This window comes from Cervus canadensis, chromosome 2 (assembly GCF_019320065.1).
Source record: "Cervus canadensis isolate Bull #8, Minnesota chromosome 2, ASM1932006v1, whole genome shotgun sequence".
Classification (NCBI taxonomy): domain Eukaryota; kingdom Metazoa; phylum Chordata; class Mammalia; order Artiodactyla; family Cervidae; genus Cervus; species Cervus canadensis.
Genome location: NC_057387.1, coordinates 6,511,348 through 6,532,262, shown reverse-complemented (window position 1 = coordinate 6,532,262; position 20,915 = coordinate 6,511,348). Strand labels below are relative to the sequence as shown.

Here is a 20,915-nt window from a genome sequence, read left to right as displayed (position 1 = left end):
TTTGACCTTGACAGTGCCCAGGGGTCACCGCCACACGTTCACCCAGCCTCTCCTTGATGGGCCCACAGGCTCTGCACATCCTGAGGCCGCCTGGTTCCTTCTCAGAGGGCTTTTCCAATCAAATACACTGAGCATCTCTTGTGAGTCATGCTCTCAGAGAGCTCTGCAGGAGACGTCAAACTGTCCATAGTTCACTCCCCCTGCATAACGCAGCAGCACAGAAAAGGCTGGTAGCAGTCTGCCTCTCAGTGGGTAAAGAGAGGAGACCCTGTGGCCAGCACACACTGCTGGCTAGTGGCAGAGGTTGCTTGGCTCCCAGCCTGAGATGGCTGCCTCTACTCCCAGCTGATGCCAGGCTGCCCTGGGAACTGCTGGAAGAGTGTGTCTCTATGACATGCTGAACTTGTCCGTAGGCTGTCTGCTGTGCGCGCTGACTGTGGACCAGTATCAATTGACCATATACACGATCTCATTTAATCCCTACCGTGGCAGATGATTTTGTGCCCATTTTACAGATGAAGAAACAGATTCGGAGATTAAATAACTGGCTCCAGGTTTCAGGACTAGCATAGTGTGGAAGCAAGGTTCAAACTCGGGTCTGATCATAAAGCAGATTCTTTCTGAATTTTACCAGTAGTTCTCCCAAACTACCCTGTGAGCTTCTTAAAAAATGGATACTCCCAGATCCAACCCAAGAGATTCTGCATTGGTAGGTCTCGGGCAGAGCTCAGAACTCTGTTTTTAAAGTGGCCCAAAGGTATGGATAGGGAACCACTGTATTTTACCACTCTGAAAGCCCTTCTGGATTTTTCTTTATCAAAGCCCTGTTGTATTAATGCCAGTTTACAAGTTTGTGCTAAACATTTCTACATACTTTTAACATAGCTCTTCAATTTGTACCTTTTCCCTACCACGTTCCCCATTCAAAGCATCCGCTGGTGTTGCCGGCCAGTGGCGGTCATGGCCCCGCCTTTGCCTCCTCCACCGGCTCCTCCCCCTAGCCTGGCATGTCCATTCTGAGTCAAGTGGAAGGAAGAACTGACCCCACTCCCCCCACGTTGGCCAGGGGCCTGGGAGGGCCAAGCGTGGCTTTCAAACCACCGCCTTGCTAATACCACCCCTCCTCCCGTTGTCTCCTCCTCCAGTGGGCTCGCAGGACAGCTTGTTGGAGATCACGTTCCGCTCTGGAGCCCTGCCCGTGCTCTGCGACCCCACGACCCCGAAGCCGGAGGACCTACACTCGCCCCCCCTGGGCGCGGGCTTGGCCGACTTCGCCCACCCAGCGGGCAGCCCCTTAGGTAGGCGCGACTGCTTGGTGAAGCTGGAGTGCTTCCGCTTTCTCCCACCCGAGGACACCCCGCCCCCTGCTCAGGGCCAGCCGCTCCTCGGCAGCCTGGAGCTCATCAAGTTCCGAGAGTCGGGCATCGCCTCGGAGTACGAGTCCAACACGGACGAGAGCGAGGAGCGGGACTCGTGGTCCCAGGAGGAGCTGCCCCGCCTGCTGAACGTCCTGCAGAGGCAGGAGCTGGGCGACAGCCTGGATGATGAAATCGCCGTATAGGTGCCCAGGGGCGAGGAGGCGGAGGCCGAGGTGTGGAGGGCCGAGTCTGGCTGCTGCCTGGGTAGGGCTGCTAGCCGGTGGGCAGATGGGCACTGCTGAGGATGTCCAGGGGCCTGGAAACGTTTACAGTTTCAGAAAAGCATTAGGATTTTGCTTTGGAGGGTCAAGTGGGGAAGAGACTGGATTGCCAAAAGTGAATCAACTCCTCCCTCCTACTTGTGACTACTGGGGGTGGAGGGGACTTTCAGAGCCCATGGCTTTGGGAGAGGGTCCCTCTTGACCACCAGGCTGCTGAAGGACCTGCTCCCACCTGCTACATCATCAGGCTGCCCTGTCTGTCATGTGAGGCCCTTATAATCCCCTTGCTCACCCTACTTCTGTGGTCCCGACTATGAAGGGAAGCCATCGGTACCTTCTCAGGTACTCTGCGTTTAGATGCCAGGATGATACCAGTTGCCTAACTCTCCCTGACCTTCCTGGGAGGAATAACTTCTCTAAGCCTTTGCAGAGACTGTAGAGGTTAAACGCTCCAGGCTAGAGGACAGGATAGTCCTTTCAGTGTGAGGGTGGATTGGAATGTGTCGCATTGAGGGGATAAGCTTTCAGATGAATCGGATCCAAGTGCTTTCTCTGGGCGGCATCAGGTGTTGCTCCAGAAGGAGATGGGACTTCACTACCGTTCAGGCCCTGCCATGGAAGCCAGTGCGGAGGACAGCCTCTCTACTGCCCCAGATCACCGAGGTCTGATTCCTCGTGTGGATGCCCCGCCCACCTCCTGCCTCCAAGTCCAGCTCATCCCCAAGGAGGCTGGAAAGCTGCCCTTCCTCTCCTGTGTCCTGCCTCAAGGGCTGTGCCTACTGAAGCTATTGTAGCACTCTGCCTCTATAAAAGCCTCAGAGCCCCCAGCCTTACCTCTCAACCTGTCCCCTCCACTGGGTGGAAGTGTGCAGTTTTTACTGCAAAAAAAGAAAACAGGAACACAGGCTGGTAGCTGAGACTGCTCAAGTCCACTCTTCAGAATCACTGCCACTTAAGTCAGGGGCCAGAGCCACTTTGCCCTTGACTGGTCTCCCTGTGGATGCATGCCTTGAGCACGCATGTGAAAAGTGCCAATGTGCAGTTCTCTTGTACCATCTAGGCCTGGAGATTGCCGCCTGATACACTGGGCTGATTGGGGCACTGAGGGAAAGCTTACTTGTCTTTGCTCCCAGTAAGACCCTGAGTGGCTGGTAACAGATTTAAAGGTGCCTGGAGAGAGAGCTGAGACTTGCTAGTGCTGCGTAAGTTTGGGGAAATGTCTTTATCTTGAACAGCAAATTACAGACCCAGACTGTATTACTATGGGGTTGGCTAAAATGTTCATTCAGGTTTTTCCATAGCATCCTATGGGAAAACTCGAACAAACTTTCTGGCCAACCCAGTATTTGCGGATCAATTGGTAACGATGTGGTGGCTTCAAAATCAAGTTCTTTAAGCCTAACTTGGCTTTATAAAATACAGAAATGAAAGTGCAGATCTTCTGATAGCTACAGTTGGGTTTCCTCTAGACCAGAAAGTCCAAATTAAAGGAAATAAATGCAGCTTTATGTTAGCCTTCCTTGGTGCATGAAGGTACCAGTGAAATGAGATGGGTGCATGTGTGTGCATGTGTGTACACGTGTGCTTGCTTTGACATGCACGTGTGAGGGAAGGTGTATATGTGTGTGGGCTTGTGAGAAGTGACTAAAGAGAATGGGAATCTCCAGAGTGTTGGAATCAACAGTAGACTTGTGTTCTTTTCCTAATATGCATTTAGTTGGAGAGGGGGTGGCTGTTTTCTTATACTTTCTAGTTAATCATTGGATGTAAGTCCAGAGACAGAAAGGAAGAACCATGAAATCAAAGGAGAGAGGTCAGGAGTCCAGTTTGGCTGAGCCTCTCTAGCTTACAAAATCCTAGCCCAGGCTTCCTTGAGTGTGGGACCTCTTTGCTCAATAGAAGTTGGGGTGTTCAGGGGAGGGGAAGGTCTGGCTTCTTCAGGCCCACTGCCTGCAAGCAGGGGCTGAAGACAAAGCCAGAAGCCAGTGGACTGGGTGTGTGGAATGTGCTAGGAGAGGGCGTGTTTGGGGTGGGGCAAAGAGTGGGTGGGGAAGATAGTTTCTAAAAGGGTCTTGAAAAGATTGCAAAGGGGAAGGAGAAAGGAGATGGTAGAGAGACTGAAGAATTGGAGAGACTAGTTCTCTGTACCACTGACTTGGGACCCATTCAAGACCCTTCCCTTCAGGAGGCCCCGCAGTGGTTTCTACCCACCTTGGCCCCATCCTTTCCCCAGTTCAGGCCCTCCCTGGAGCACTGGAGTGTGTGTTGGCATCATCCTTAGTGTGACCCAGCCAGCGTGCACTGGGTGTGTGGAGATGGAGGAGACAAAGGACAGATCTAGGGGCCTTCACAGGTCACCAGCCACGGGCAGGAAAGGGAGCATTGCAGACCCCAGCCTCCAAGCGACGTCACCCTGTCCCCTCCCGCTTGCTTCTTGCTCTGCTAACTCAGCTCCTGCCCTCCTGTCTTTCATCCTTCTACTGTGCCCTGTGTGGAGGACGAGTGGACACCAGGGGCGCCTCCCTTACAGTACCTGCCCCAGCCTCTCCCGGGTGCCAGCAGACTCTTGGGCACCCTAGGCTCTCACAGGTGTGGAGCCAGGGAAGAATTGCTCTGCACAGGATGGACTCTCTATTGGAACTGAAAATTATATTCCTTATATTCCTGCTGATACCAATGCTGTCTATAAAGCCTCTTCATAGCCTCACTTCTCTCAACTGCTCTCGTTTAGGGGTTGTATTCCTTTTTGTTTTCTCTTTGCCTGACTGCTTTCTCCTACCCCTCACCCCATTTCTCTCCCTCTTCCTGAGCCTTCTACTTCCTAAAACTGTGTGGCATTAACTCTGTTGGATCAACTCTCTGGGAAAAGATTCTGTTCATGTAAGTGCACTTACTGCCTGGATGTTGTCACTAGTCTAGTGGCTTTTGCTAAATAAACCTTTCTTATTTCTAAAAGCTTTTCCATTGTCTTTTCTTGCTTCTTCTATTCCACCTGCTCCTTCTCCCCACCCCACCCCACCCCACTCCCCAAGCCTGGTGGCATCAGCTCTGTGACGCACGATTCCCAAGGGTGTGGTATTGAGAAAAAGAACTCATGCTTCCAACAAGGAGGCAAGGAAGGTGGTACCTTCAGAGGCAGTTTGTCCCAACCAGCCTTGCAGGATCAGACTGTACCAACCAACAGTTCGTATCCAGGGGCGGTGGTGCTCCCCCAGGGGATGTTTGACAGTGTCTTTTTGGTGTCAGAACTCGGAAGGAGTCTGTTGAGACATAGTGATTGGAAGCCAGGGAAGTTGCTAAATATTCTATAGTGTGCAGAACAGCCCCCACGACAAAGAATTATCCAGCCCGAAATGTCAGTAATGCCTTGTCTATACCTGTTTCTTTTCTTCAGACTCTCCCATACCCCAGGCCCTTTCAAGCTCCAAACATCATTGAAATATTTTGGCAGCAGCAGCAAAGTTTTGAGTGCTTGAAAAAGTACATCATAGATCTTTTCAGATAGAGTTAAGATCATCAAGATTATAAAATTTTACTGATTCCCTGACTATAGATGTCTGAAATATGTAGTTGGTAGGATGCTGGATGGGAGCAATCCAGAAATGTCCACACTGGAGGCAAAGCAGGCACCTTCCCACACCTGCCTGGAAGGATGACGGTGTCACTGAGACACAGCTCAGCGGAGGGGTCCTGTCTCACTGAGATGTGGACTTTCCTGCAGGGAGCAGAGATGAAAGGGGAGGCAGAAGGCTGGCAAAGATGGACGTTAGAGAAGCTCTCTAAACCAGCATCGTGACAATCAGGCTGCCGTGACCGGAACATATAGCCCTTTGGAAGGCATAGGTTTTGTTAAACTTGACTGTGGTGAGCCAGGCCTGAAGGAACGTTGGGAGGTCAGGTCAACCAGGTTTACATACCCTCTGCCCTTCTCTGGCTGAGTGAACTGAACTGAACCTTATTTTCTCCTCTGTAAAATGGGAATACAGTACACCCCTAAAGCCTCGACAAAGAGGAAATGAGGCTGCATTTTAGAAGCAGTCAGTGTTGCTTCCCCGGGGTGCCTGGCAGGGGCTCGGGCACAGTGCGGGGGACTGCCGAGGAGGTGGGATGGGGAGGCGGTGCAGGCGTGTGCTGCGTGCATTTCTGCGGCGCTGAACCTCCTCAGAACTCTGTATATTGAGAATGCTACTGGGGTCATAATGACACGGCATTAAATGTGAAAGGTGGAAAACACCTGGTCCCTAGGGAGAAAACGCTAACTCTGCGCACCCACCAGCGCACCCATCGGCGCAGCCCCCAGCCTTCGATGGCTTTCTGTCTCTTCTTTAAAACTGTGCTCTGTGCCCAGGTGGCTCAGCGGTAAAGAATCGCCTGCCAATGATTGCCAGTGGCAGGAGGCGCAGGTTCAATCCCTGGGTCGAGAAGATCCCTCTGGAGAAGGAAGTGGCCACCCACTCCAATACTCTTGCCTGGGAAATCCCATGGACAGAGGAGTTTGCTGGGCTACAGCCCATGGAGTTGCAAAGAGATGGACACAGCTGAGCACGCCTGCACGTAGGTTCCCTGGCTGTGCCCGTGATGCGGGTGCCCGGAGAAGGGCGGGAGGGCTGGGCTGAGGGGGAATGACTCCTCTCCTGGGCCCCCCATACACCATGCCGAGACCATGGGCAGCCTTCCCGTGGCCACTCCCTGTCCCCCTGCTCTGTGCTCCCGCAGGACCCCCATCAGGGGACATGTGTGCACAATGACCTCTGAGGAGAAGCTCCCGAGGCTTCTGTGGCTTTCCATTGAGGGGAGGAGGGCGTCAGGGTGAGGACTAAAGAGTCATGAGAGCCTCTCATCTGCTCCCTCAGAGTACCAGGCCCTGCAAGAAGTAGAGGCATGTCAGGGCTGCCTGCAGACCACCGTGCCCCCTGGGGGCAGAGTGGGACCCTGCTTGTCCTGGCTCCTGGTCCAGCTGGAGGCTCCAACGGGGGCGTGGAGGGAGGTGAAGGAGTGGGGTGAGGAGCAGGGCACTGGGTGTGGGGCTGGGAGTGGCCTCCCAGCAAAGGACTGGGGCGTGGTGGGGCCGTGAGTCCAGTTTCTCTCTCTCACAAAGGAACCACAGATGGTATTTGAACAGGACAGTGCTCAGCAGAAGCAGCTTTGCTAAACCATAATGTGGGGCTTCAGAAGGACTTACCATATGACCACGGGAAGGGTCAGAGGAGATCCTCCCCACCTTGGCCAACCAGTGGGCAGGCAGAGACAAGGGGAGGGCTGGTGCCAGGGTCCCCGAAAGGAAATGAGCCCCCACCCCCCTGCAGTGAAGGAGCCTGCTGAGTCACTAAGAAGATGAAGTGAGAGGTAAATAAAGCCTAAAAATAAGACCTCGAACATTAAGCTGTTTTCTTTTTCCACCACATAATGGCCAAAACAGGTGTCCTTGCTGCCCACTCAGTGCTCATCTGTTTTTCTGTGTCAGGATGGGCTGTGAGGTTTGCTCGAAAATGGAATAAGGGTCAGGCCTATCTGCTGGGACATTCCTTGGTACTAGAAGCAGTGTTTTCACATGTTTAACCTGGCCTTTCTGCCATGACTCAACAGAGCTATGTAAAGATGTCGCATGTGTCAAAAATGACCTACTTCAGCCAGAGATGTCCCTTCCAAGAGAAGCATCATGGTATACGTGGTAGGAATGGGCCCCAGCCTTATTTGCTTCTCTTCTGGCTTATGTGTGAGGCATGGCCTTCCCATTCCATCCCTCAGAAGATCTAACACCTAAGAAGCTTTCAAACTGCACGCAGATTCTGCCGATGCAAGCTTCCCCAGGCTGACAGGAAAGGGCCTTCAGCCCTTCTCCCTCCATGTGAGGTTCCCCACGGCGCGGGGCCAGGACCGATCACAGAGGGAGCAGCAGGGCGGTCAGGGTCTTAGAGCCGTGGTTCTCATACTTGAGCTGCATCAAAATCGCCTAGAGGGCAATTACAGCACAGACTGAGGGGTCCACCTGCAGTGTTCTGATTCAGCAGGTCTGAGAATTTAATTTGTAGCAAATTCCCAGGGGACACTGACACTTCTGGTCTGCGTGCCTCACTTTGAAAAACCACCATCTTGGAAGATACTCTCATACTTTGGGTATTCTTTCAAAACAAAGAGGCGGGGAGATGGGCCTGGTGTTGCTAGGCAACCAGCAGCAGAAGAGAAACGGGATGGGGACCAGGGGCTGGGAAGGGTGGGGTACAGGGTGACCTCACACTTAATAAAAGGCCGTCACTGACTTTGGTTTATTGACATCTCCACAGAGACATAAATAGGTATCGTCCCCTATTTACCTGGCATCATCCACTAACAAGGCAGCCGCTGCTGTCCAGCAGGCCCCTACCGGAAGGCCTGGCCACTGCCCAAGGAGAGCCTGTCTCCCGGCCGGGCCTTCGGCTCCTTGCCCCAGAGGGTTTTGAGCTTGCGGTAGTACACCTTGCAGCTGAAGCCCTCCCTGAAGCCCCTCTTGATATGGCTCTTGAGGGAGTGCAGTGTCGGGTACAGACGGCAGCAGGACACACACTTGTAGCCGTTCTGCTGGGCCGGGTGCCACTTGGAGGCCGTCAGGATGTCCTGGGAGGTGATGGAGTCTGTGGAGTCTGGGCCGCGCCTGGACTTCCTGGTGGCCTCTCGGGGACAGGTGCTCTCTGGGGAGGGAGAGGATGAGCAGACGCTCTCGCCTGTGTCGTCCGGGAGGCAGCTGTCCCCCTGACCCTCGTCCCGCTGCACCTCCGGGAAGCTGTAGGTCTCGAGGTGGCTCTCTCTGTCCTTGCATAGGAAGTAGCTGTAAGGGGAGAACCAGGGCCGGTAGATGGTGCAGTCCCACCTCAGCTGCTCTCCATTTGGGGAGTCCCCCAAGATGCAATCTGCAAATGAAAGAGCTGCGTCTGAGCCTCAGGCCAGGCAGGGAGCAATGAGGCCTGGGGTGGCCAGAGACTGTGCAAAGACGCAGAAGGACAAGAAGACAGGTAGTCGGGCCTGCCGGCAGGTTACCCCTGCCCCGCCTTGGGTGCAGTTCTGAGAGCAGGCAGAGGGTGTGGTGGGGAGAGCAGTCTAAGGCATTCCTTCCTGCTGTTTGCTTTTCTGCTGGTACAAATGGTGGTTTGACCTCTGGGCAGTGACTCCCGTTGGAGTCACTAACCAAGCCCTGGTATTTGCAGGTGTGTGTCTCCCTAAGGACACCTCTCCTCTGCCTCCTGAAAGGAGCGGACTGCCAGACCTCTGCACTCCCTCTTCCTTCCACCAATGGTTGTGGCCATTTTTCCAGCCTCACTGTCTGCCTGCCTTCAACAGCCTGGTCAGGCAGAGACTGCTGTTGTACATCAGCGTGAGAGACAGCAGAGGAGACGCAAGAGGCCTCCCCAGGCCTGCAGGTCTCTGCTAAAGGAAGCACCAGGCAGAAGACTGCGGGGGGCAAGGCAGCAGGTGGTGATCCCACGCACAGCTCCCCCATGCCCTTAGGGGAACAGCCCCATCCCCCCAGCTTCTCATCTGTGCCCGCCCCAGCCGGAGAAGGCCTCACCTGGCGAGAGCACTATGTTGTGCACCCCGTGCCGGAGAACGCTGCCTGGGTACTGGGCTAGCAGGGCCTGAACTGGGCTGGACACCTCAGCGGGTAACACAGTCTTTGCGATGTCTGGGTTACAGGAGAAACATTCCGGTGAGCTGAGCATTGTTGGGAGTCCTCTTGTTGGAGCCCTCCTCCCAAGACGTACCTAGAGGTTCAACCTTGGTACTTTCAAGGCACTGCAAAGCTGAAGCAAAACAGTGACCTTTCTTGCACCTAGATAGGCAGAGCTATTCTGGATGACCTCCTGGAGAATTGCAAGTAGGGTGTGGTTTCAGTGAGACCCGGGAAAGATCCTCTCCAAAGGAGAATGTATGAAGTGGCCAGATGGCAGCTTTCTGCCCGGCCCAACCCTCTGTTGACCCTCCTGCAGCTCACCGTGTGTGTGTACGTGTTTCTGTATGTTCACTCTACATTGCATGTTTTGGGTCCCTCCGGGGCCCAGGGGAGGGAGTCATGGGCCCTGTTGCTTTGTTACAAGATCCCTTTGAGGATGAAAAGCTGGTTTCTCCAATAAAAGTGCCTCCCACCCATAGCCAGAAAGTGTTCAGATGAATCTTAGCTGTCTGATGGCTGCTAATACTTGGCTTAAAAAACTGGCTTTCCTCAAATCTCAGAGTAGTAGCTGTGCTCAGCTTGGGAAATAGATACAAATGTCCTGTGTATAGGCAGTGGGTGTTTAGGAGAACTACTCCTCCATGGAGCAGCACTTAACTTTAGTGTACATAGGAATCACCTGAAATACTGTTAAAAGTGCGGATTCTGACTCAGCGGGTCTTGGGTAGGGCCTGAGATTCTGCATTTCTGACAAGCTCCCAAGTGATGCTGACGTTAGAGGTCCATGGACCATGCTTTGAACAGCAAGTCAGAACATTCAGCTTTATTCCATGGTGAACTCATCAGCCTCTTCTTCTCCAACTTACATAGACAGGCTGGCCCCTTGAGTGTTCATGCAGATTCAGAGGGTGAAAAGCATGACAACAAATGTTTACCCCATTCTTCACTTGCAAAAAATGAATAAACAACAGGGACCACTTACCTGGTTTCTCCAATTAAAATGCCTCCCACCCACAGCATTTTGAAAAATTATTTTCTCCCCATGTGTAATTTAACTTTCTTGCTAAATTGAGGGCCTGTAACATGATCTGGTAGAGTACTCAGTTACAAGCTTCAAAGAGCCACATTTCGGGGGGCCCAGGGGCACCAGAGTTTACCTGGCAAGCTGGTGGCACGTGAGGACATAAAATCAGGAAGAGTGCTCAGGGCAGGGGAAGAGATTCGAGTTCCAGAAATGCTGAGGAGTGAAAAGTTCTCCATATTCTGACTACCGAAGGGTACGGAGGTCACGCACACCTGCTCCCCAGAGGCTGGTTGGGTTGTCCAGACGATAAACATTCCGAGCGCAAGTGACATCACAGGAAGACCACATGATTCCACTCACCAGTAAGGGGCCCCTCAAAGATGGATGGGGTCTGGTGCAAGCAAGATAAAAACTTTTCAAGATTTTTGTGACTTGGCATTCCTCAGTGGCCTGTCTTAGTTGGGAATGTCCAGAGAGATGCAGGCATGCAGGAGAGACCTGGTCGCGATGCTGTCTGCTCCCCCATCTGCTCTTTGCTGTCCCTTTTCCAAGTCGCTGTCACTACCCCCAGCTCTGGGGTTCTCTGTCTTCTCTGAGTGACCTCCTTGTTTCCTTTTTCATCTGCCCAATGTCTGCCACCAGATATCTTTGTTGTTTTAATTTAGCTTCTTGTTTGGGATATGGTGTGTTCTTTTATAGTTTTCTTTGGAAATAATTTCAAACTTATAAAAAGCTGCAAAATTAAAATTAGTACATGCACCCTGTATCTAGATTTTCCTATTGTTAACATTTTATTCCATTTGCTTTGTCAATTCCCTCCCTCCCTCTCTGTCTATGCATGTATACTTTCTTTTCCCCTGAGGTATTTGAAGGTAAGTTACAAACATAATGTCCCTTTGTGCCTAAATACTCAATATGTTCTCCCCAAGAATAGGGACCAGATACTGTTTTAAATGGTTGGTGCTGTCTCTTCTTAGCAAATGACTAAAACATAAATGGGTGGCTTAACACCATTTGCTCATTATAAGCTATTTTCCCATGAGGCTATGAACTCAGAGTGGCAAGGTTGCCTCTTTTCTTTGCTTCACTTCTGTCACATAGCAGCCTGGGTAGCCTGCTAGAGGGTTGATGGGTGAGTTGAAGGTGCCCCCTTCTCGATCATCACCATGAGATGCATACGGGGCTTTAGATGTAAAGGTGGTTATGTTTGTGCAGTGTGGGAAAGATCTGGTCCACTCTGTGAGCAGCAGTGGACCGACCCCTTTGTGTATGGACCAAGTGTGAGTGAGCGACTGCATGTGGAGCCCGGAGTTGTCCTTCTGTCTGTGTTTGTTCACAACACTCAAACGTTTGCCGGGGGCAGTGTGGAGAACATGCTTTCCTCACGCTGCCTCCACAGCCTGGCCTGGAATGTTAGGACGAGTTGGGATGCAAACTGATACTATGTACCTTGGCAACTGTAAGGTATTGGCAATTTCAGTTGGCTGTTGTGGCCCGCAGAAAGATCAGGACTCAGGGAGTCAGCCTGTGTGAGTTCTAAATTTGGCTCTACCGTTTAGCTCCCTGTGGGTGTGAGGCACACCTCTCTGCCACCTGCTTTTCCCGTTCTGTTAATGGATGTGATTGGAGTGAATGACCATCTTCCTGGTCTTAAATCTAGTGACTTACATGTGGAAGTGAGACAACAAAGGAAGGAGTGATGCACACAGGGTCCAGGAGACTTAGAACTTCATCCTTCCCTGGCCCATTCCATTCCTCCTGCCGCCAGCTAGGAACTTCCGATATACCTAATGCAACGGGGGCTCAGAATATTGGGGAAAATACAGGAGGCTACATCAGTGCCTTTTGGGAGGGTTTTTAAAATACTGTTTTGATCTGGTTATTAAAAAGCATACAGGCACCCGGTCCTCCTGGGTGCCTCACAGCAGGGCATCTGTCTCTGTGTGTGGTCGCCGGTGGCCCAGACAGGAGACGACACTCTCCACGTGGTCGGTCACTACATAAAACGTGTCTCTCTCTCGTTTGTTTCCCACCTGCTTTCCGAGCCCCTTTCTCGGACAGGTAAGATACCGTCTTTCTTATGGATGCCGTTGGCTCCAGATGTTCCTCTCTGCTTGACTGTGTGCATGCTGGGGGTGCTCTTGGGAGGGTCACCTGGTTGGGGTCCAGTTACCTTCCTTTCCACCGTCACTGTTATTTTCTGAACCACCACGCTTCTAGTCCTGACAGTGTGTGCAGTCTTAATGCTTTCAGCAGGAAAAGGGCTTGCTGCACACCCCTCGGATAGGGAAATGAAGGAAGCCCCAGGGAGAGGCCTGCATTGGAGGCTGGCAGTTCCTCCCAGTCTGACCTCAAGAGCCCCTGTGGACCACTCCCGCAGGAGGGGGTTTTGAATGACTTTTGTAAATGGAAAAGGGCTTGGAGAACAGTTTCTCTGAGATGTTAGCTCCCAATGCAGTCAGTTTTAAGCATTCATGTCAAAAGTCAATTCAATTAAACTATTTGCTAAGTGCCTGCTATTGTGCAAGGCCCTATGCTGAGCATTGTAGACCAAAAGTATCACTTAAGATGCTACAGCCCATGGAGGAGCTTATTTTATTATAAAGACGAGATGTATTTTCCAGAAGACTTCAGAGAATTGTGAAGAGAGTATGTGATGGGCTATCTTTAAATTACTTAAGAATTCAGCATATACATTCTGACGGGTAGAGAAGCAAGAAGTACAGGAAATCTAAAATGGTGCTTAGTCAGAAAGTTATGTTTATTAGACCGTTTCCTCAATAATTATGATAAAGGGGCTTACAGTTTACAAGTTTCTTTGCCAGGTACTTACACTTTTAGAAATGAATGTGTCTGCTCTGAAAGTTCACATTAAACAAAGCAGCAGCCACAGAGCCATGTGAGCCCAGAAGTGGTGGGGATTGGCCTTCTTCCCCAGCCTACCTCTCTTGAACACTCACTCTAGCTTCGTGGTGGCCCAAATACTTTCTGGTTTGGGGGGAAATCATTAAATGCACTAGTTTTCAAGAGTTCATGATCAAAGAAAACTTTGAAGAATGTGGGACGTGATAGGTAAATTATGCGAAAGTGGATAACATGGCAGGATTTACACTCTCAGGAGAAGACTCGAGTTGATACCCCTGTTGTCGGATGGGCAAGGACCTCCTGCTGGTGTGGCGGGTCTGCACCGGGAAGTCAGCCAGCCTGAACCAGCGGGCTCTGTGCCCGGGGTCCCAGCGATGCCCTAATCAGGTTCCTGGTATGTCTCCTGCAGAGGTGCTTTTCCTGCACGTGGGTTAGGGTCAGTTACAGGGGTGAAGACTGGGGCTCTCCAAAGGTGGAGATTCCACTCTTCCCACAGCTGCCTCCTACCTCCAAAGACCCTCACCATCTGCCTTATTGAGGTAGTTGGCTCAGAAGAGACATCTCTGCTTGAAACCACAATACAGACAAATGCTCCCTGTGACCCAGGACTCAACAGGGCAGGGCAGAGATCCACCTGCAATGCAGGAGACTTGGGTTCAGTCCCTGAGTTGAGACAATCCCCTGGAGAAGGGATACTCCTGTATTCCTACATGGAGAATTCCCTGGATAGGGGAGCCTGCCAGGCTACAGTCCACGGGGTCACAAAGAGTCGGACATGACTGAGCGACTAACACTTTCACTTTTTTCAACAGAAGAAAATGTACACCCTAATCTCAGTTCCTCTTAGGAAGGCTCAGCAAGAATAGACACTTAGGAGAGGAGCCTGTGACCAAAAGCACCCTCTCCTCCCCATAGATTGGCAAAAGTGTCTGGAGCAGTTGGGAAGGACAGGAACCTCCGGCCTGCTTGCAAGGCGCTAGCGTGCGTCTGGCTGCACTGAGGCCTGAGCTGAATTTCCAGGTGGGGAGACGCCGCCCCATGCCAGGGTGTAGACAGCATGGCTTAGAACCCTGAGCTCCAGCCGTTTCAACTAGACTTCTCAGAGCTGCTGCGGTCTTGGTCGCCACAGTTCTCTATCTGCAAATGGGTTTGGCAGTTCAGGGTACTTATTTTGAGCACCTACTGTGTGCTACCTGTCAAAGACACAAAGATGAATGAGACATGGCCACTGCCTTGCAGGTATCAACAACTCAGTGGGTCTCCTGTCAGCCCTTTGAGTTAATTAATCCTTCCAGCTGAAGAGAGATCCCTAAGAGGAGTGTCCACAAGGCGTATTTAGACAGCATGCGAGGCAGGGGAAGGAGTGGGACAAGCTCTGAGCTTTAGGTGAGAAAACCTGGTTCCTAGTTCCCACAGCACCAGTGATTGGCCTGTGACCTCAGGCCCGACAGTTCACTGCTCTGAGCCCCGTTTTCCTCCTCCATAATAAAAACCTTAACCACATCCCATCTCATTAGGCTGTCGTGAGGATTAAGTGAGCTGGTGTTTGTCAGCTTCCTCCTGCTTCCTTGGCACCAAGTGCTTGTCCGTTTGGTTCACACCATCCCTCCTCGAACAGCTGGCCGATTCTCCCAGATTCCACAGCAGGAGAAGTGAGCATTTTCCACGGAGAAAGCATGCTACGCATGGGGCTCTTTGGCAGAGAACCTCCAGCTCCAGGCCTCACACTTGCCCTTCCTCCACCAGCTTCTACCCCAATACCCAAGTCCCCGCCGTGTGTGCTCACCGCACCGTCAAAACGGACATCTCATTGTTTCATCCTGGTTTTCCTTTACTTTAGAAGGCCCGCGACCCCAAGGTCAGGAGTTAGGCTGTGAGTCAAGGAGGCAAGCTTAAAGGGAGAAGTTAGCTTTTTTTTGTGGCTAGAGTTCATCACTGATTAACCAGGGTGAGGCAGAACTAGAATTTCTGGTCCCACAGCCCATCAAGACAATGGGATTGGAAGGTTCAAGAGTGTCTTTGCTGGCGTGCTCTCAACCATTCCCAGAGCCTCCTGAGGTTACCGAGCTGTGGGTGTGGTCTAAGGAGAAGGCCGGCAGCCATGAGGAAGGAAGTCCCCATGCCCTCCCCTCACCAGCTCTCTCTCTTTCCCTCTTTGTTTGTAGTCGACCACAGCATGTTTGAGAACCTGAACACAGCCCTCACTCCCAAGCTCCAGGCGAGCCGCTCCTTCCCCCACTTGTCCAGGCCCACGGCCCCCAGCTCTGCTGCTCAGGGGTCTGCGGAGTCCGGGGGGCCTGGACTCTGGGTGGGCAGCAGTCAGCACCTCAAGAGCCTGGGCAAAGTGGTGGGGGCCAAAGTGAATGACTTCCTGCGGAGAAAGGAGCCCTCGAGCCTGGGCAGCGTGGGCGCAACAGAGGTCAACAAGACGGCGGGGGCCCAGCTGGCCAGCGGGGCTGACGGGGATGACGGAAGGTGAGTGCTCCACCCATCACCTCCCTGCGGGTCGTGAACCAGGAAGAGGCGTAGTGTCTCGAGAGGAGAATGACCCTGGGGCAGGGACGTGAGGTTGTCACATGAGGAGTAGTGTCTTGAGAATGACCCTGGGGCAGGGACGTGAGGTTGTCACATGAGGAGTTGCTGAAGGGTGACGTTTGGAGAAGCCGGCTTCACCGTCCACCACCACAGCCGAGGTTCACGGCATGCCCATCATGTCCTAGCGCTGTGCTGGGCTTCAGCTGCGCTATTTTACCCGACCCTGCCACCGTCCTCTGAGGTAGATGGTATCATTTCCATTTTGCAGACAGTGCAGGTTCAGAGTGATAACGTGAGGAGCTTAAGGGTACAAAGTTAGTGATGGGCAGAGCTGGATTCAAACCCAGGTATTGTGGGAAGCAAGCTTCCCAGGGGGATTCTGACACCCAGCCCCAGGTGAGAAGCCCATGTTTGGGCAGACGCGGGGGAAGCCTCATTTTGAGCCTCGTTTTAGACACCTGGACATGGAGGGTGGTGATGCAACTTTTGAGAGCTACTGCGTAGGGTCTGATGTGATGCGGTTCACCAGTGGGCCCAGTGTTAACACTCTGCACTGCTCTGAAGACTGAGTGAGGATGTGACAGGCCCAAAGCCATTTGTGCTCACACTGCTGAGACTCAACGCTAAAACAAGAATGAGAGTCCAGAGTGTAAAGCGCCCCCCTGGGTGGGTGAGTGGAAAATGCGTTTGGAGCTAGAGACGGGAGAACACAGCAGGGACTGGTGTCTCGCCAGCCTCAGAGCACTGACGTCAACTTTACAGGTCAGCCCTGCAAGAAGCATTCCCTCGGCTGGATCCTCCACCTCCCACCACCAGGAAGCGAACTCCTCGGGCCCTGAAGACCACCCAGGACATGCTGATTTCATCACAGCCTGTCCTAAGCAGTCTGGAGTATGGGACAGAGCTGTCATCTGGGCAGCCCCAGGTCTTGTCTTCCGCCCAATCCAGCCCAGCCGATGCTTCCCAGCCAGAGGCCACCACGGAGGTGGTGGACAGGGGCGACGCTCTGCCGAATGGAGAGGCTTCCGTGTCGGTACCTGACCTCATCCACAAGGACAGCCAGGACGACCCCAAGCTCAAGGCGACTGAGTGCCGAAGGGCCTCCTCCCCTGGCCTCATGGAGAGAAATGGCCTCAAGCTCAGCCTGAGCCCCATCAGCCTGGCCGAGTCTCTGGAGGACGGCAGCCCACCTCCCCGGGCGCGGACCTCCAGCGTTGACAATGATGGCCCTCACCCAGACCTGCTGTCCTTTGAGTAGAGCTGTGTCTGCCCCTGCTGAGCGCCCCTTCCCTCTGCCGTCTGCTCCACCGTGCACCCTGGCCCTGTCCTCTCTCCTGCTGTCCTCCTTGCACACGGCACGGCAGAGTGATTCTCCTGGTGATTGCAGGGCCAGAGGTCCAAGTGGTTGTAGTTCAAGAGTCTGTCCATGGAATGGAAAAAGCACGCACTTGGATGCCTTCCCAGCTTCTCTGCCTGCTGGCTGCAGCCCTTGGATGTTGGGGCACCTCTGCTCCCAAGGTGCCCTGGCTTCCCACTAATGTGCAGGGCCAGCAGCCCAGGGTGAAGGCTGTTCTCTTTGCCTGTCTTCCAAATGCCGCCTGCTCTTCTCTTTTCCTCGCCCCCCTGGTTCCTTCCTTCTCCTCCCTGGGCGCCCAGAGGCCTCCTGCCGCAGGGGGAGTCAAAGTGGATGAGGGATGCTGGGTTTGGCTTGGTGATGGGCCCAGACCCAGAAAGCCACACCTGAACACAGCCCAGCCACAGCACTTCCTGGTCACAAGACAGTGCAGGCCTGGGGCCATCACCTTGCCTCTGCCCTTGTGGGTGCCGGCTGAGGGAGATGCTTATGAAGCCTGAGACCTTGGGCAGCCTTGTCACCCAGAGTTCATAGGTGCTGCTCATCTAGACAGGGAAACACGGTGAGCCCTCCCTGGGGCAGGGCATGGAGCCAGCCTCCGCGAGCACCTGCCCAGCGTGGGCATGTCCAGAGGCTTTGGGAATGACGATGCCCCAGGTACGCGCGTGCTCCCTGCCCAGAAGGAGGGACCCGGGCCTCCCGTGCTGTGCGTGAAGACAGGGCTAGGCAGGCCCTGGCAGAAGCAGCAGAGCAAGTTCTGATGTCATTTGGGGGGAGGGCCCGGGACCCTGGCATCCAGGGAGCTGGTCCCGAGAGAACCCAGAGGAGGAGTGGAGGAGGATGTGGGAAGAGTAGTCGTAAGGACTCAGGGCTATGGGCGCCTCACCGCCTGCCGTGATGTAGTTCCAGGCTCTAGGCGTGGTAAGTGCGAGGACGAAGGTGAAGAGTGTGAGGACCAAGGTGAAGAGTGTGAGAGGTTGGAATGTGGTGAGGAGCATGGGCAGGCTGCCCTTGAGGAGGAGGCACTCTCTATGCGCCTGCCTCTGGGGTCTCTGTGACGGACTGACAGTCCCCCTGACCCCGCTGGTTCCGCCCTCCTGTGTTAACCCACTTCTGTGTTCCTGTCTCCCACCAGGAGTCCTGTCCTGCTGCTTTCCTGTGGCCAGGAGACCCTGTCAGGGGTTGATCCCAACCTTGGGGGCCTTGGCAGCAAGAAGAGAACGTGCCTTTTCTTGAGCAGGGTGGCTGGTCCCTGAGAGAAGGCTGAGAGGGGCTCGTCTGGCCAGAGCAGGGTCTCCATTCCTCTTCCTGCAATTCCTGCTGCCTCCTGTTCTCTTCATCGCTTGGCTTCCCCTTCTGGGTGCCCCAGAGCTCACTGCCCACTTCCTCTCATCCCCTGATCCCTGCTCCCCTCCTCAGCACTGTGGCCCTGGGAGCCTCGGGGCATCACCAGCGTGTGTGCTTGTGTCTGCAGCCACGTGGCCAAGCCCCAGCTCTGCCACGGCCTTTCTCCTGCCTTGTCTTTTCACAGCCAAGCCTTGTCTCCTCGTCCTCAGAAGGGTCCCAGCGCACCAGGCACCTGGTGGGCCATTGTGAAGTGAGCAAGGCTGTTACTGAATTGAGTCAATCCTGCCTTATTCCAGGAACATCACAAGGACGTGATACCTGCCCTCAATGCTCAGAAGTGCTTAGGACTAGCATTCTGGGGGCCTGTGAGTTTTCCCATATGAGCTTGGGGTTCTGCACGAAACACGGAGCTGGAGGTGAGGGACAGAGAGCTAAACCCACGTGCTGGGAGCGAGCCCGCTTTCTTTTTTACTTCCATCCCGGAAGTCCAGTTTGCTTCTCTGATGGGAAACTTTCTAAGTATCTACACTCTGGCCTGCTTCTGTCCCAGGGCCCAGGGTGGCTCTAGCCGGATGATACTGTAGCCATAGGCACAGAGGTGGCAGGCCAGGGCTGGCTTAAACACCCTGCTGTCCGCTCCCCACCCGGACACCACTGAGGTCCAGGGGTCAGCACAGGCATCCTGCCAGGCTGTCCTGGGACCATGGGCAAGGCAATCTCAGCGTCCCCAGACGCGTGTCCAGTGCTGAATAAGGAGGGGGCTGAGGGACCCTGTGTCAGCGTCCAGGTGGCCTCGCTTTGGTCGCCACCTCAGCCATTCTGCAGCAGGGGGTGAGGGAGCTCTCAGGCTACATTGAGTCCTAAATGCTGCAGAGAGTGCCTGGTGCTAGAGGATAAGGGCTGCCCAGAGGCCGACAGGAAACGGCAGTGTCTATCCTGCTGAGGGCCCTGGCGCAGACCAGCTGTCTATGCAAAACCCCACTTGGCTTCCTGCGTCCATCTCAACACCTGACCTTCCCGTGACTGCAGCGTGGCCCGCACACACCCCTCAGGGTGACTGCAGCTTCTCTGGAGGCTTGACCCTGGGGTGGCCCAGCCCGCTCCAGGACAGGGCACCGAGGAGAAATGTCTTCTGTGTTCTCAGAAGGAAGTGGGGCCATGGGGTTTTCTTCACATCCTGGTCCCACTCCCCTGAATCCCCATATTCAGCAATAGCTTTGCCCTGACAGATGCAAGGTGAGCTTCCAGAACCTGGCCAAAAGGTGGCACATTTATACTCCACTGGCACAGAGAGAAATGTAATGTGTTAACGAATATGGGTGGTGAAGACCTTCTTGTAATCCATCATCTTTTAAAGAACAAAGAGATTGGCCCCAGTTTCGGGGAAGAAGAATATTACAGAGCTATTCCGAGTATTTTCTAGAGATTTTATATTTATATTTTTAGTAATTTTCTGGTAGAAACTATACAATAAAATGATTTGGTTTGGTTTTGCTGGTTTGGCTTTTTTCTCCTAACCCATGGGGAGTGGTTGCTTTTTCTGAAGGCTGACCTGTTCCTGGCCGTTTGCTTTGTGAGCCTGGGAGAGTGAGACGTGACAGATCTCTAGCCCGAGACCTTGGGCGGAAATGTGGGGATGTGCCCTCATTTATTCCCCTAACTGGCTGGCCGCTGTGGAAGTCTCCCTCCTCCAAATTGGACTATGACTATTTCAGGGAACCCACATCATGGGCAGAGGTGCCACCCTCCCCCTCAGAAAGAAGCAGGAAATGAGAGTGACCACCAGATCTTCTCCCTGGGGTCCATACCCCTCTCCCGTTGAGGCAGGAACGGAGCTGGGTGTGCACGCAGACCTTCAGGGAGGGACCGGAGCTGCTGTCAGATTCCAAGTCATTAGTAACGTCAGTAAAGCACCCAAAACTGCTGATGTGGTCACTTACCCCAGACCACAGTAGCCCAGATGCTCCTTACTGAGAGCATGGCTTAGAGCAGTGCTGGCCTGAAGCCCCCTGGGTGCCCCCGGCTATCCGCCGACTGGTGCCAGACTGAATGACCCAGAGGACTCCCAGCTGAGAGCCGACCGGACCTTTAACCTCCTTAAAAGGGACAAAGTGGAGAAAAGATAGGAAGAGGAAGGAAAAAGAAGCCATATCCGTAACTAAAGGGGGAGGGATGGGCCCTTTCTGCCCAGCCCTGTCATTCTCCCCCATGATGATGCCTGAGACCCCTCCCTGGCTGCAAGTAAAAAACATCTCAGGCATGAGGCTAAGTCTCCAGTCTTTTCGGCTCTGAATTCCACTCCTGCACTTCGTTCCTCAGAGGAAGAAGACAATGGCCCTTCACTCTGCTTGCTTGCTGTGCAGTGGGGCTCAGGGTATTGTTCTGGGAAGCTACGAATAATGCAAAAACCAATCCAACATATTCCATGCATGGGAAAAGGCATTTTAAATACTTAACGGTAGGAAATTTTTCCTTTAAGTGTAAGCTCCAGTTTGGGCAACTGCTC

General features: G+C 53.4%; 2 protein-coding genes across 4 annotated transcripts in view; one reads left to right on the top strand and one right to left on the bottom strand.

Moving 5' to 3' along the window:
• Window positions 1-19,899, top strand: part of C2H1orf226 (chromosome 2 C1orf226 homolog) — a 343,732-nt gene extending 323,833 nt beyond the window's left edge. For all 3 annotated transcript variants that reach the window (XM_043450834.1, XM_043450824.1, XM_043450843.1), the window contains 3 exons: window positions 1,146-1,298; window positions 15,339-15,648; window positions 16,471-19,899. In XM_043450834.1, the coding sequence (XP_043306769.1) occupies window positions 1,146-1,298; window positions 15,339-15,648; window positions 16,471-16,966 (959 nt within the window). In that variant the 3' untranslated portion in view covers window positions 16,967-19,899. The remainder of the gene's footprint in view (window positions 1-1,145; window positions 1,299-15,338; window positions 15,649-16,470) is intronic.
• Window positions 8,000-10,610, bottom strand: SPATA46 (spermatogenesis associated 46). Its single transcript, XM_043450850.1, has 3 exons — window positions 10,442-10,610; window positions 9,183-9,296; window positions 8,000-8,526 (listed from the first exon to the last, which is right to left on the bottom strand). The coding sequence occupies exons 1-3, from the start codon at window positions 10,542-10,544 to the stop codon at window positions 8,000-8,002; spliced, it is 744 nt and encodes a 247-aa protein (XP_043306785.1). The 5' UTR covers window positions 10,545-10,610.
• Window positions 19,900-20,915: the final 1,016 nt, after the last annotated feature.

What these genes read in the sequence shown, in the direction of transcription:
- SPATA46 (XM_043450850.1), bottom strand. Translation starts at nt 10,544, where the DNA reads ATGGAGAACTTTTCACTCCTCAGCATTTCTGGAACTCGAATCTCTTCC. An exon ending in ACGTGCCACCAGCTTGCCAG is followed by an intron (nt 9,297 to 10,441) that starts GTAAACTCTGGT and finishes CCTGTAACCCAG; the next exon opens with ACATCGCAAAGACTGTGTTA. An exon ending in CAACATAGTGCTCTCGCCAG is followed by an intron (nt 8,527 to 9,182) that starts GTGAGGCCTTCT and finishes TTTCATTTGCAG; the next exon opens with ATTGCATCTTGGGGGACTCC.